Source organism: Camponotus floridanus, unplaced genomic scaffold (assembly GCF_003227725.1).
Source record: "Camponotus floridanus strain SB8 unplaced genomic scaffold, Cflo_v7.5 scaffold1, whole genome shotgun sequence".
Lineage (NCBI taxonomy): Eukaryota > Metazoa > Arthropoda > Insecta > Hymenoptera > Formicidae > Camponotus > Camponotus floridanus.
The window spans coordinates 1511439-1526926 of NW_020229214.1; the positions used below are offsets into that span (position 1 = coordinate 1511439).

The 15488-nt window shown below is 29.4% G+C and overlaps 2 protein-coding genes across 4 annotated transcripts in view; one reads left to right on the forward strand and one right to left on the reverse strand.

Annotated features, from left to right (window-relative positions):
- Window positions 1-10514, forward strand: part of LOC105250409 (trace amine-associated receptor 9) — a 60748-nt gene extending 50234 nt beyond the window's left edge. For all 3 annotated transcript variants that reach the window (XM_011256484.2, XM_020027291.1, XM_025411724.1), the window contains 4 exons: window positions 3367-3621; window positions 6511-6610; window positions 7969-8097; window positions 9118-10514. In XM_011256484.2, coding sequence (XP_011254786.1) covers window positions 3367-3621; window positions 6511-6610; window positions 7969-8096 — 483 coding nt within the window. In that variant the 3' untranslated portion in view covers window position 8097; window positions 9118-10514. The remainder of the gene's footprint in view (window positions 1-3366; window positions 3622-6510; window positions 6611-7968; window positions 8098-9117) is intronic.
- Window positions 1-15088, reverse strand: part of LOC105250454 (prominin-1-A) — a 90057-nt gene extending 74969 nt beyond the window's left edge. The window contains exon 1 of the mRNA XM_025411585.1: window positions 14578-15088. The gene's annotated coding sequence lies outside the window, so the exon portion shown is untranslated. The remainder of the gene's footprint in view (window positions 1-14577) is intronic.
- Between the last annotated feature and the right edge of the window lie 400 nt (window positions 15089-15488).

Here is a 15488-nt window from a genome sequence, read left to right on the forward strand (position 1 = left end):
ATTTACGACAATATGCAAATTGACATATATATATACATTACAAAAAAATATAATATTTCTCATTTCTCTCAAAAGTTATAAAAAAAGATTAAATCATATTTTATTGTTCAAAAATTAATATATTTTATACTTTATAGCATACTAATTTTTAAAAAATAAAAAATTATCATACATATACACAATTATTTTATCATACTTTTTATATCATATTTGCGTTACAAAATTGTTACAATGTATAATAATTTTCGGTAATCTTATAAATTATGTCGCAGTAAGCACATTGTCGATTTATTCCTTTCGACCTTTATTCCTTTCGATCTTGTTCTCTTTGTATGAAATTCAAAACATGTTTCAATTTTTTTCCAAAATTGCTATGCAACGATAATAATAGATAATTTCAATGTCTCTAGAAATTTGTAAATTTAAAATTGCATAACATCGATATACAGATCACTGATAAAGTAACTTTACCACAATGAAATGAGAAAGAAAGATCCGAAATACGCTATGTAATATTGCTATCAAGATTTCTGAAATGTGTGTATTATTTCGTAGTTATAGACTCGAAAATAGCCCGTTTAAGTACAAGATTTAAAACAAAATTTTTAATAAAATACATTTTTAAAAAAACCATGCATTATGACATTGAATTTTTTATATTAAAGGATATCTTTTGGGAAGGATATTTTATCGAAGCTTTTTGATATTTGGAAGAAATTTTTATATCATGAAGAAAACACTATCTATCCTACTTCGTTATAACAGTACAACGATTATGTATAGTACAGCCAAAGTTTAACAAACTATAAACTCAGCAAGAATAGTTTCGACACACAGGCAAGATAGGTTAAAGAGAGCATCAGGATCTCCTACTCACTAAAGTTGGGACGATAAATTGAACCGGAATGCTAATACTTCGATCGAATAATTTATTTCACACTTTGTTTTTCCTCCAGTATGATATGCTAATAGCTCGGACGGCATTTCCGTTTGGATTCTTGTCTCCTTCATTCCCGTCTTTCCTCCAAAATCCTGTATATCTTGCGCTCTTCTCTACTTTAATTCATTCAACTTTTCTAGATGCAGAAAGCAAACATATTGTTAATGAATAAAAAATTCTTCTAGCTACTTTGAATATTACATGATTACTTATAATATTTTTTTATATTAAACAAAAACAATCTGCATATTTAATAATTTAAAATACATATGTGTAATGAATATGTCTAATATTACTTATATAATTTTTAAACGATCGAATATATACACAGAGAAAAATGTATACTGTATTCAAGTAAATATTATTTATTTTAAGTATATCATAAGTTTGTATATCCGCAAATATATCATAAATTTACCACAAGCATTAAATTAATTGAATATATTCTGAATTTTAATAAGTGCAGTATTTTAGTCAAGAATATTAAATTAAAAATTTGATTTGCTTACTACAAGAGTTGACGTTTGATTTTTCTTTGATACAACTTTACAATATTCTTGAAGAGAAAATAAATTTTTCTTTTGAGTACATGATAAAGAGATTTTCTAACACTTGTGATGAGTATATTTTAAGATTATTATCAAGAATATATTCTTTGTTGAAGAAAATTATTACTTAAAAAAAGAAAAATAAACTGAGTAATCGCTTTTCTTGGCAGTAGAATATTTTTCTCTCGTTCATGAAAACATCTCAATTACTGTATTCTTCTAATCGATTTTGCCGGATCGGTTTTGTTGAGAGAATCATATTATTACCCATCCGAATCATATTTATGTAGGTATTAACGTAATCCCGAAACTTGTGAGGAGAGCCAATATATAATGCCGTATAGAAGTTGATGCGAAAGAGAGCTAAATGAGAAGGAGAAGACAAGATAAAAGCGAAGGAAGGAAGTGGAAATGGACGGATCTAGCTAAACGAGCAGATTCGTAATCCCTTTACTGCCGCACGACGAGAGGCTTTGATGCTGACGAGCTTAACGCTTAGCGACTTTCGTAACCGTGTCAAGCCGGCCTAAAAGACGAGTCAAGCTTGAGACACGTCGGCAAAAGCCTTCTTCGCGTTAAGAGCCATTCGTCCGGATCTTTTTTGACATTATATCTGCCTTCGAGATTATAATTCTGAGTCTATGATATGTATGAAGTATTCATAGCGTCTGGCGAAAAAAATCACGCTTTTCTTCCGCTTTAATCTGGCTTCGTTATCATTTTCTTCCGCGTTAATCCGGCTTCGTTATCGTTTTCAATTGTAAGTGTTGCTTCTATTCTTCAATATTTCTTTAATTTTTCCTTCTCTACACAAGTGTTATTTTACCTTATTATAAATCAAAAAGTGAATCAATGATTAAAACGATACTTTTATCTCGCATTAGAGACGGCATTAATTAACGCAAAGTTTTTGAATAAATGTTATCACTTAATTGTACTTTTCTATTTGAATAATCTGAAAAATTTCGCGAAAGTTTTTAAGACTAGTGTCAGCGGGCTTTTAAGAAAATATCGATAATGTGCGGCCGTTACTTTTCCGAACGATTGCACCGGCGAATATCGAAGAACAGGTCGTTATAGATTTAGGACGTCGACAGTGACCGTAAAAGACGCATACTTAAAACTTATTTATGGAATGGACTTTGAACTTTAATAAGGTTATTTGCAAAGCCATAACGATATTAAACTTCCTAACATTTTTATGTTAGAAAGTAAAGATTTGAAAGTTTTATTTTCTCATTTCCTACGACGTTCAAACCTTAATATGAACAGAAAATAGTCCTGTTTAATCTTTCATTCAAATTTCGCTCGCGGTATAATCATTGTAATTAAACATAAGGATCAAAGTCTGAAAGTCGAGGGTAATCAAGCCAAAGTTCACGACTTTCTATTTTAAAATGTATTAGCCGAAAGAGTTATTAAGAAGATGAGTTCCACCGTCTTTTAGAAGGATATTTAATGAAGAATGAGACGTCGCTATCTCATTAAAAATAGATTTCTTCGTCTCATTCAACTTTGAGATATTCTAAAATAAAGCCTAAATCATCGTTATTATAACATAAATCAAAATTTAATATATTAAATGTTATTATGTCTGTTCTAAAGATGAAATAAGAAAACTTCTGCTCACGCAATGTAAATTTCAAATGGAATCTCGAAGATATCTAAAGAATGTCTCGAAATCTTGGAATATATTTTAGAAGCTTCTTTACTTTTATTGTAGACATTTGTATTGTCTGGGTATTCAGTACAAATAAAGAACGGGTAGCTGTTTATTCTCTCCTTTATCGTGTAGCAGGTTTATCGAGAAAAACTGTATCTAAATTTCAATCTAAATGAGGTGAACGTACTACGAACGACACGTCTTACATATTTCAGCTTGTCGCCCACGAGAGACGATTGTCAACTTCGGCCTCGCGAACAATGGCTGCAATGAGTTTAGGTTTCATCGTTATGGTCACACCGTGGACAATTCAGGAAGTCGTTGTAGCCTGCACCGGAAGCAAGCCACCGCCGTTTCTTGACTTCTTGGCCACGTGGCTAGCTCTCTCTAACAGCTTTTGGAATCCTTTCCTCTACTGGCTGCTCAACAATCATTTCCGCCGAATTTCGCGGGAGTTTCTTTACACTAAGGTAAGCATAAACGCTTATACATACATACTTACATTTTAAATCAATTATTATTTATAGTAATACTATGACACATAATTTAATAATAAGTACATTTAGAAAAAAGCATACAAATCACAATAGAAAAATAAGTTAACATAATTGTCTTTGAAAGAGACAAAATTTGGAATTCAAGTAAATTTTAAAATTAAATTTCAAAATTTACTTTTTAATATATAGAAGATGAAGATAAGTTTTATATTTTTTATTCAATTTCAGAATAATCTAATTTATTTCTCCTTTTTTGTGCTTGTCCCAAAAAGCTAGTTTATCTGGTTTTTGTGAATTATATGGTAGACTATTATAGTAGCAAACACTATTTTACACGTGTGAACGTTCGTAAATCTCGTTAAAAGCGGACGCATGTTTTCAAACATTCATTAAAGGCCAGTCCGATGCACTTGGCAAATGAGAAACAATTTTTTTCTTCCTAATACTATCACACGTCCTGGTTCATAAATCACACCTTCCACTTAATAAAATAAATTAGGAATTACAATTCGAATTTTTTTACATAGTAAAATCTCTAGTTATCTTTCTCTTGTCAAAGAGATCAATAAAAAGATTAATAAAAATTCTATTCGTGAAAATAGAATTTCTTCTCTTATATTCTATATTTTATAATCCAAACAAATTTGATATATATTAATGTCGCAAACAGAACAATATATTCTACTGTGTACAAAAAACAGGAATTTATACGATTTAAGAATAGAATAGTTCGACAGGTTCGCAAGGCGAACGCGGTATTTCCTTTTGTTTACTATTTCCTTTTCCTCCATTCGTTTTATCTTTCCGTTACATCACGGTTGCGCGTCTTCTCACTTCTGATTTTATGCTCCACTCCCTTTATTCCGCAAAATCAATCCGCCTAGCGTTGCTATAGAATCAGTAAATTTCTCGAAGAGGATGGCGATTCTTGTCGCCGACGAACGAATGAAGACGAACGACTTAACATGATCCCTCTTGCTCCACCGGAAAACACGGTACCTGTCGCGGAAACAAGATTTATCCGGTGCAAAACGCGTTACGCAACGCATCCGACGGATCCGACATCGCGGTCGGCTTGTCCCTTCTTCTTCGCTGAATTCTCTTTTCGGATTCAGCAGGAATGAGGGAAAAAGACCGTACGTCGCGCAGCTCGGTCCGACCACATAGATCTTGGCGCTTCGACTTTACAGGCCATGAATTCCGAAAAGCTCGTCGGCATGTAGTAAATCTTTAATCGCAGCGTGAAGTGCATCGCGGCATCCTCTCTCCCATATTCGCCGGATGTGAAACTATATGCGAGCAAAGCGTATGGATACAGAGTTTTTAGTATTCCTTTACAACTGACTCGTGCCGCCATTCGATTGATAGCCGATAAACGAATCTGAGTTTGTACGAGATAAACTCTGCCACTTCTGATGTATCACGTGCAGTTTGCCTGCTGTTTTGATGAAAAATGGAAACCATTGGCGGATATTGAAATTGCACAATTGCGAGGTGGCAATTAAACTCGAATATATTTGAGTTTCAATTTGGAAACACTAATTAATTTTTCGTACGTTACATCTTTCTTCAAATTCAGCATTTTAGGCTTTGTCATAAATATATTTAAATTGTATGGCATTTAAAAAAAATACAAAAAATAATATTTTACGCTTCGAAATTTTTTAGTTAAAAGAAAAATCATTTAAATTCTCCGAAGAATCTATCACAATAAAAATGATATCAAAGAATGTATACTATAAGATGAATTAAAAATTCAAAGTCACACATATACTAAATTTTTTTGATAATAGGTAATAATATATTATATATGTATTAACATTTTTTAGTAAACCAATAGATCAACTAGCTTATGGAAATCACTTTGCATGAATACAAATACGCTCTTAATAGCGTAAGTATCCTGGGGAGATCATATGCCGGATATTGAGCTTCAATCTTGGTTTTTATTGGCTTAGATATTGCCCATGAAATTTATATAAGATGATTTCACATGTATACAGAATGTACTCTAAAACGAATCACAAATATCATGAAATTTTTTATACTTATTTTATTTTTTATACTTTTTATATTTGGAATAATGGAATATAATGCATCTTATTTGATAACTCAGTTGATAACGTACATAAATTCCTGTAAATAAATATGAATTAATCAACTAGCATAACCAATCACATATAATAAAGTATCCAAATATTTTCCAATAATTATTATAAATTTTATTGTTAATTGTAAAAACATTTTTGCTTATAGGAGAAATTTTGATATAAGCAAAATTTACAAAAAGATATTATATTTTGTAATAATTGAATAAAATATAATGGAGCAATTGTTTAAATTAAATAAAATATTTAATGTAATTTTAATAATATATTTTGCTGTTTGATATTAGTTAAATGATTGACATTTTATTTCTCAGTTGGCGGTATCATATACTCTTTACCTCATAACAACTGTCCAAATAGACAAATGTATATCTGACAAACTGTATTCCTTGAGGACCAACGTCGCATGCTATGTATTCTGTTTCGGAGCATCACATTGCGCACAAAGTTTATGAAAGCGTACCGATATACAATTAAAACTACTTTACATTTATATGATATACAAGAGTATGAATACATTGTGATAATGTATTCGATTACCAGGAAAGCCTCGAGATAATGTCATGTTTATTTATTACCCCATTCTCACGGGAAATAATCTTGACTTCATCGCACAGGTAATCAATAAAGCTTATAATCTGACCTTATTTGAATTGATTTATCGTTTGCAAGTTGACAGGTATTCTTCTACCATCGATGCAACGTTACTGTTATTGATATTTTGAAAAATTTTAATTTTCTTTTTAATATGCAGATTCTGTGCAGATCTAAGCCGTTAGGTACGAAGCAGCATTGCTGCGCGACCAGCACCGGTGGCTTAGATGTTTGCAGCATTGCCGGTGTCGACCTATCAGGTATGCTAAATGGATGTCATATCGCATTAAAAGCAAAGTCAATCGAGAACATTTCTCTACGTTAAATTTCGCATATATTGATATGCAGAACGGGCTCAAGAGAGACAGTATTTGAGCAGCAGAAATGTATATTGGAATTTAGAAATGCTTTTGCGCAATCAGAATTTTAAAATAAGTTTATGATTTATTCTTACACATATATATATAATTTTTTCTAACAAAAAAATAGAAATGTAATCTAAATTAAAAAATAATATAGCTCAACTGTGTGTATGAATTTGTGTCTATCTGTTATATTAATTATGACAAAATCAATCCGTTTGCCCTCACATTGATGATTTCACACCAGCAGCGACGGGATTAACGTAATCAGTATTTTGCACTAATTAAACCAAGGGAAATCAGCCTTTTGACAGCATCCATTATCAAAATTAACTACATTCTCGTGCTTTATGTGACATCCATAAATGGAAATTTAATACGATCGCTAGTAATAATCAATGTCATCACACACACGTAGATGCGAATTGTATCATAATTATGTTTAAAAGTGCACCTATCACATCAGGCCGCTACAATTGAATATGTTGCAACATTTTTCATATTTTGATATATACATACGAAATACATAAACTATCAATTTTTTTTTATCACTACAATTAATGTAGTAATGTTCCCGTATATTTTCTTATACACTCTCTCTCTCCTTCTCTTTGAATCGTTTAAAATTAAATAGATTGGCTAAAAGAAAGAAATGCCAGGAATCTTATAGACAAAGAATTATATTAAAAAATTTCAGAATAAAAATAAAAATAAGAAGTTTTAATAAATTTATTCAATTAAGTCTTTATCATGGTTGCTCGTTTCATAATTTTAAATATCGCGAGAGATATATCTTCAATTTTCAATTGAGAAAAAGAAAGAGAATGATATATAAAACGAATTGTTTTAAAATTCCTAAGAATTCGCGATATGTGTGTGGTTTCGCAAAAGATTTCTTTTAATTAGAGTATAAATATATATAAAGAAATAAATATTATGTATTCTTAATAAAATTTTGTCCCGAAATATTTTTGCGAAACCACACACATATCGCGAAAATATAACAAAACCACATTGGAAAATATATTGCGATATTTAATTATCGGGCTATACAAAATGGCAGCCAAATAGAAAAGCAAATTAATTCCTAGCTATATATATATATATATATATATATATATATATATATATATATTGTTCCAAATCTATTGTTCAGCGCAATGAATTTCATGTTGCGCGAAATTAATTAATGGTTATTAATGGATGTTATCGTTAATGATAATGTGAAAATTTTTTTTCATGTACTTTTTTTTCAGGTTTGGAGCGTTGCTCAATGGAACAATGCTCAATGGCGCGTTGTTCTTCATTATCATTAGCGAATACACCGCCACCACTCCCTTGGGAGACCGGACACATGGCACATGGCGACGCAGCATCCACGTGAGGTGCGCCTTACATAAATATATATGCCTTTGTTATATTATTCATGTTATTGGTTGTGCTGCCCATGTTATTCTATATTATATGAGATCTATCCCCATCGCATTACAATTTAATGATAGACTCTCTTTGATTAATTTTTCATGCAAATATGTGCGTATGCATTAATAATTCTTGAGCTGTAAGCGGTAACTTAAAAAAATTTTTTAAATTTTGCGAATAAAATTTGCAAAAATAAAAAAAATAAGCAATACATCTTTTTTAATTTTTTAGATTCTAATAAACTTTGTTAGAGAGTAACAATTACAAAAGTAACAATTACAAAATATTGTTTAATATTGATTATTAAAAACATTACAACAGATGAGTGTCTTTTAAATATTTAATGAATAATATACCGAAAAATTATTATATTGCAATGAGAAAGCAAGTAAAAATATATTTTTTATAATTTTTTAAATATTATTTCTTTTTGTCGCTAGATATCACAGTGTGCCCTCCTGCTCATCATTTTTATATAATTTTATAGTAATTATAACTATATTTTAATTATAATATTAATTTTTTAATAAAAAATCAAGTTTTTTTTCTATGTTAGAGCTAAAAAACATTTTTAAAATAATCTTAAATAAAATTAAAATTATTTTGGTATTATTGTTATTATTATTATTATTATTATTATTAGATATATATGATAGAGAATTAGAACATATTATTAAATTATTATTATTTAAAACATCATTAAATATTAAAAATATTATCTATTTGTGCTTATCTATTTGTGCAATCTATTTGCGATTAGGAAAATGATATAGATTATTTCTCATTTTTAATTAAAAGACATTCTTTGATAATTTAAATGTAATTTTTGGTTATTAAACTTCTCTCTAATGCCAAAATTTTACAAGTATTTTAATAGAACTGCATAGAATAGACTGCATAAGTGACTTGCGAGTCAAGTCAGTTTCCTTTTTATCTCGCATCCCCGGTTAATTTGTATTAAATATCCATGACGATATTTCCAGCCAAAGATGCCGCCACGCAAACGGAGGATTACGGATCTCCGGACGACGCCAGTTAGTACAGCGTGGCGGCAAGCCGGCAACCAACTCTGTTCCAACAGTTCCGGGCACAATATTCGTCGTCTATATCTCTACATCCGTGGGACGCATCACCCTCGCTGGCACGAGGGAGATTTTCGCGCGTCGCGACGATCGGATTAGGCCAGCATCATCGACACGGTCGACGGCATTATTTCGAATATGCATACTTCAGGAGCCTACCAGATCTCATTCAGGATCTAGAATCGCGGTAAAACATTAATTGCGAATCATATTCTCGAATCAGGGTATTACCTTTGTCACGTCGCGATTCGCATAAAAAAACCTTGATCTCACCGCGCTCTCATCAGCATATTATAATCGCGAACTCCACCCTCTGAGATTGAGCATACGTGAAGAGAGTGTCGACAGAGAGCGATAGTTTTCGTCGTGCGACAAAATCGATTACGGAAATTAATTATGGCACCGACGGGGATACTAATCGCACTGCTTTCGACGATGTACATGGAAATATTTAATCACGATGGAGCACTCTGCGAGTGTTAGCGTCATTCGCGCCCGCATTTGCCTCTTTCTCCACAATTAATTATTAACGCGTGAGTGTTCATACTACAAACGATGCGCTCAGGCGTATAATTGATCTTCCTTCCACGACTAACTTTTTCTTTACGATTTTTCAGAATACAAAATGATTGTTTGAAAGTACAGAAAGTCCTAAATCCACAGTACTCTTTTCAACAGTTTTTGATCAATTTAGAACTGAATCTTTCTTGAAAGAAATTTTATTTCCTTTTGAACATCTTATAATGTAACAGATCTGGCGATACAGTTATGGATTATAAAATCACTTAGCAAATAGATAAAATAAAATTCATGGAAATGAAAGATATATTTTAAAGTTTAATTGTTTGCTCAAGAGCTCATTAGGGTACAACCAATAATTACATTATATCCACGTCATAGACATTATTGTTATGTATATATTTCACGAAAAAAACCGACAAAGAGATGAGGAGAGTGCAAATATTCGAAAAATCACTGTTTTAATATTGCGGAGTTTTATACTATAAATGAATTAATGGAACGCACGATAATGACAATGTTCCTGCATTTTCAAAAATACATTTAATTCAATTTTACGCTTTCTGTAGAAAATCTCGTATCGCTACTACGAACAAATTATCTACAATGTTTCGTAAGAAATTTGTTCCAATGATGGTATTGTAAGACGAATTAATTACATTACTTTTGTTTAGCATAATGCAGATGGGACAATACAGAAACAGTCTGGTAAATTTAATTATGACAACTGAATTAATTATGATATAGCTTTCTATACATTTCTACGGAAAATACCAGCATCTGGGCTTTTATTTGAATTACTGAAAAATGTATGAAAAATATTAAGTTGATGCAAAAGGTTTACAAAAGTTTTGTTTTTCTTTTAAATTTTGTGTTAAATAAAGTTAAAAATTTAAAAATTCTTCTCAACTTTAATTTTTTAGCAGTTCGTTAAAACGAAAATAATTGAAAATTTTTTTGATATGAAAAAATATGTATTAAAACGATAAGCGAGTGATAACATGTGATAATTTTTGAACTTTGATTTTGTTTTCAATTTCGATAATGTGACAATCCTTTTGCACCAGCATAATATAATTATAGAATTAAGAAATTTTTAAGTACGAAGCTAGAAGACTAGTATAAAAATACATTATCGAAAGACTCATTGAAATATTCAAGAAATGGTAATAGTATCTCTGCTTTAAACGAGAAATATATGGAATCGATGCTGTTTTTTTTAACGTTATGTATTAGCGGAATATAATCTTCTTGTATAATCTTTTTGTATAAGAAAACATTACCTTCCATTGACACTAAGGACAGTAGGAAAATATGCTTTCAGACCGAAATAAGAAAGCGTTAAACTAATCATTCATTAAAAGTGAAACTTTTAATGAAATTAATTCTTATAAGTAAAATTTCGTCATTTTTATAAGTAAAATGTTCTCTCTTTTAGACTTTAATACGTGTAAAGTATAATTAATTTTTAATTTATAATTAAAAAATGTTTTGCATATTTCTGATGTGAAACGATTTATATATATGTATTTATATATACGATTTACAGGTGTATTTATGAGAAGTGATATTTTATTTACTAAAATTTTCTATTTAAAATTATAGATTTTTTATTAATTTTTTCTTTAGAGATTTTGTATTTTCTTTTTTTACTATTTATTCTCCATTTAAATTATTTGTTCTCAGGAATATGTATTATATATACATTCACACATAAATAAATTTTATATATTTTACGATGTTAGCTCTTTTTTTAATTGTATTAAAATATTATGTACAATTTTAATTTTTGCTATTTAAAATGTTCTCTAATAGTATATGAATTTTTTTAAATTATCAGATTTTATACGATAACTTGAATTCGTGCCAGATATCTATAAATTATGTAAAAATACATTGCTAGTCATGAAAAATCTTAAAAATAAATTTTTCATAAATTTATGTATGAAATTTTGCGATATATTTCTCGAAAACGAAAATAGATGCTGTTGCTAAGCACTTATATACTCCCATATCTTTGAAATAATAAAATCCATCTACTTTCGTTTAAATTAATTCGCACAGCTGACAGATCATTATTTATTTCTACTGTTGATAATGAAGCACACGCCTTAAATGGCAACATGAAACTCTTTGAAATATTTTCTTCGAGAGTTTTCTCATCTCGTTCAAGATGTTGCTTATTAAAAATACTTTCTATCTGTATAAGAAAAAATGAACATTGGAACATCTAATTAATTAGAAGAGTATACACATATACACGAGTAATTGAAGAAAAAAAGCGCAAGCGATAATACATTCTTTAAATATATCAAAAAGAATCACGTTCTTCGTGAATAATATAATTAATATAACAAATACAAAAAATAAATAAGATTTATGGAAAAAACAATTTATCTAAAAGATTATAACTCGGGAATACTTAAATTTATTCGAAGTTCTTCCATAACTTTTTTGACGATATAGAAAATAAATATTTCTCGCTCACGCTTTTATAAATCTTTCTCTCGCTCTTATTGTATTTATTTTATATAGCAAAATATTAATGCAAGAAATTCAAATTGTGTGCCGAATTAAACAAATGAAATTAGTTGTCTCGCAATAGCTATATATGCAAGATATCTCATATAAGATTTCACGAGCTGTATTCTGTAAGATTCTTAAAAAAAGAGACAAAATTCTTGTTTTATATTTTAGAAATGGTTCCTTTTTTGACATTTTAATTGAAAAGAAGAGGTTTTTAATGCAACTGTACATACATATATATATTTTCGAGATGTATCATATTAAAATCGCACAAATTGTTTAGCAATGTCGAGAATCGTCACTGAAATGTCTCAACGTGATAAAACTCAAATGCAAGCTTAACAATAGCGTTAAAAAGATTATAAGATAGAATAAGACGATTTAAAAAATTTAGGAAGAGGCATTATCTCGCTCTTCTAGGTATAGCCGATGTAAAGACTCTATCTAAAAGGACAGTAAAAATAAAGCACTGCCTGCAAATGATTCACCATCGATACGAGACGATTCATTGTTCTCGATGATCCCACGATCCACGTTAGTTTATATCGAATCAAATGCGAATCGTATTTGTATTGAATAAATCGATATATAGCGCGATTACGCATATATAGATAGAATTTTAAAGTAAGATTATTAGTCGAAAGCAAAAAAATAATGATTAGTTAGATATTATTGAATAGTCATGAAATTTTTAATAATCCACCACCGAATGAATGCCTTAATCGGGGAATCTTTTATAAATCGGCAGCATAGACTGAAAAGAAGAAGCAAATATTGTACATACTCTGCAAAAGATGGTGTTAGTCGGTTTAATTTGGCTATTTCTTGCAGAGTAAATAGGAATTGAGCATAATTTATTTAAGTACAATAATTGCACATTTTGTATTTATATTTAAATTATTACTAGGCCGATTAATATTGCTATTGTAAATCATCGTAAAATAAAATCTTAATTCTTTTTAGAGATTCGTTAAATTAAATTGTCCTGTAAATAATTTACGAGAAAGTTTAAGGACATAATATTACTCTTTATAATAAATCTTAATTACCAACTTAGCAATAATAATAATTATTTTTAAAAAATGTTTTCATTGGACAGTAATTATAAATTTTTCAGTGTAAAAAAAACAGACATGCAGGAACACATTGGTATAATATATGTACATGAATGTAAATCGCGCACACAAAGCGATACTAGCCGTACGTATATTTGCAATAAAGATTTAGTTATCTGCTGTGTATCGTTTTCTATAATAATAAAAAGATTGTTAACAGTAAGTCAATGAAAATTGATCGCTGGTCGATAACTTTATTTTTGAGTCAACTAAAGAAAAAACTATTTAAAAAAATTTAATTACTTGATTAATTAATCGATTATCATAATAAACTTTTCCAGATCATAGTAAATTACAGCGTCATAAAAAGACAAAACCATTACGTTGTATAAATAAGAACTTTTACTTATCGGAAAAATCCTTTTATTAAATATATTTTAACAAATTTTTTTCGGCGTTATATTAAATTATTTGATATGATAATCCTCCTTTATATTATTGCAAACGATTGTAAACGATTGTAACGCCAAATGATGTATATATCTATAATATGACATATATTTGTCAATAAATAATTAATTGATATAATAAAAATATTATTGCAATACATTTGCACCTTATTCTTGCTCCAATTGACAAGAATAAAATAGGATGATTTAAATATAAACAACAGCCATAATATATTAATATATACATATGTGTGTGTGTGTGTGTGTGTGTGTGTGTGTGTGTGTGTGTGTGTGTGTGTGTGTGTGTGTATGTTAGTAATACATGTATTTTGCAAAATTTTAAATGCATTATACGTAATGCTGTTGAATATTATTAAAATTTTGAACATATAGTAAAATACAAAATTTTAAATTTGTTGATACTAAGACAGAATCAGAGAAATAGTTATATATAGTGATTATTAAAATAATATTATAATCCAAAATTTTAAGCAAAAAATATTGCTTTATATGTCAACAATAAAAATTACATTCTACTTAAAATTGTATAGTTGGTTAAATATAAAAAAAATCAAATTTTAATGATTAAAATCTGAAAAGATTTTTTCACAGCCCAATATTTTTACTTATACATGCATATATAAAGTTAAAAGTTTTTTATATCTGCCTTTTACGTTGAAAAATGGAAATATTGTAATTATTTTAATATGAAGAAAAATATGTTATAACATAAAGATAAATGTGCAATTAATTTCGCAAAAATACATGTATATGAATATAGTAAATAAATAAATGACAATAAATTTACTCACTCTATGTGATTGCCCGACATCTCTCCAGATCTCATTCTTGTTTTATTCATCTCTTGTAGTTTTTGGCGCTCACAAAACTGTCCTTTGCTGATATTTCTGACACACTCACTCTTAAAAACGCGATTATAATCACATAAATCACATCAAATAAACGTACACGATACGAGCCATCGTTAATTCTAATAATTGCAAGAAAAGTAATCGCGTTTCAAAGTATAATTAATTGGAAAAGTTGAGAAAATAGAATATATTTCACATGAATGTTATAGCGCGTTAAATGATGCGTAACGTTCAACTATCCCGCAGCAAATAAATCAAAAATACACTGCGTGTTCGATTTGCCCATAGCGCGTTATTATTTCGATAATACTCACAAAAGATCTCGATAATATTCACAAAAACACTCATTCAACGTAACGATGATAAAAACGCGGCGCGACGTGTTATGGCCTTGAGTGTTGCCGCGCGAATGCCAAAGTCATAAACAACGCGCTACGTCACAGCTTAACACGTAGTACAATAATTCATTCGCTGCGAAGTCATTTAACGCGCTGTAAAATTCACGTGAATATTCTATTCGTTCAATTCTCTCTTCTAATCGATTATTAATAACCGGATAATATATCACGACTTCTCGGTACTAAATTAATTCAATTCTATAATTTGTATATTTCATAACGCACTCTCGATATAAAAATAATTGTTAAATTATATATCTTTTAAAATACAAAATACCAGGCAATAATTCCCTAGGAATGATTAAAGAATCACTAAATCAATTAGCGCGAAAATGAATCTTACGAATAACGACTTTTATAGAAATAGGATTGTTAGGGCTATTAGGTGATCATTAAGATTTTTTAAATTTTTCTTTCAAGAAATAAAGGATTGTTAGGGCTATTATGTGATAA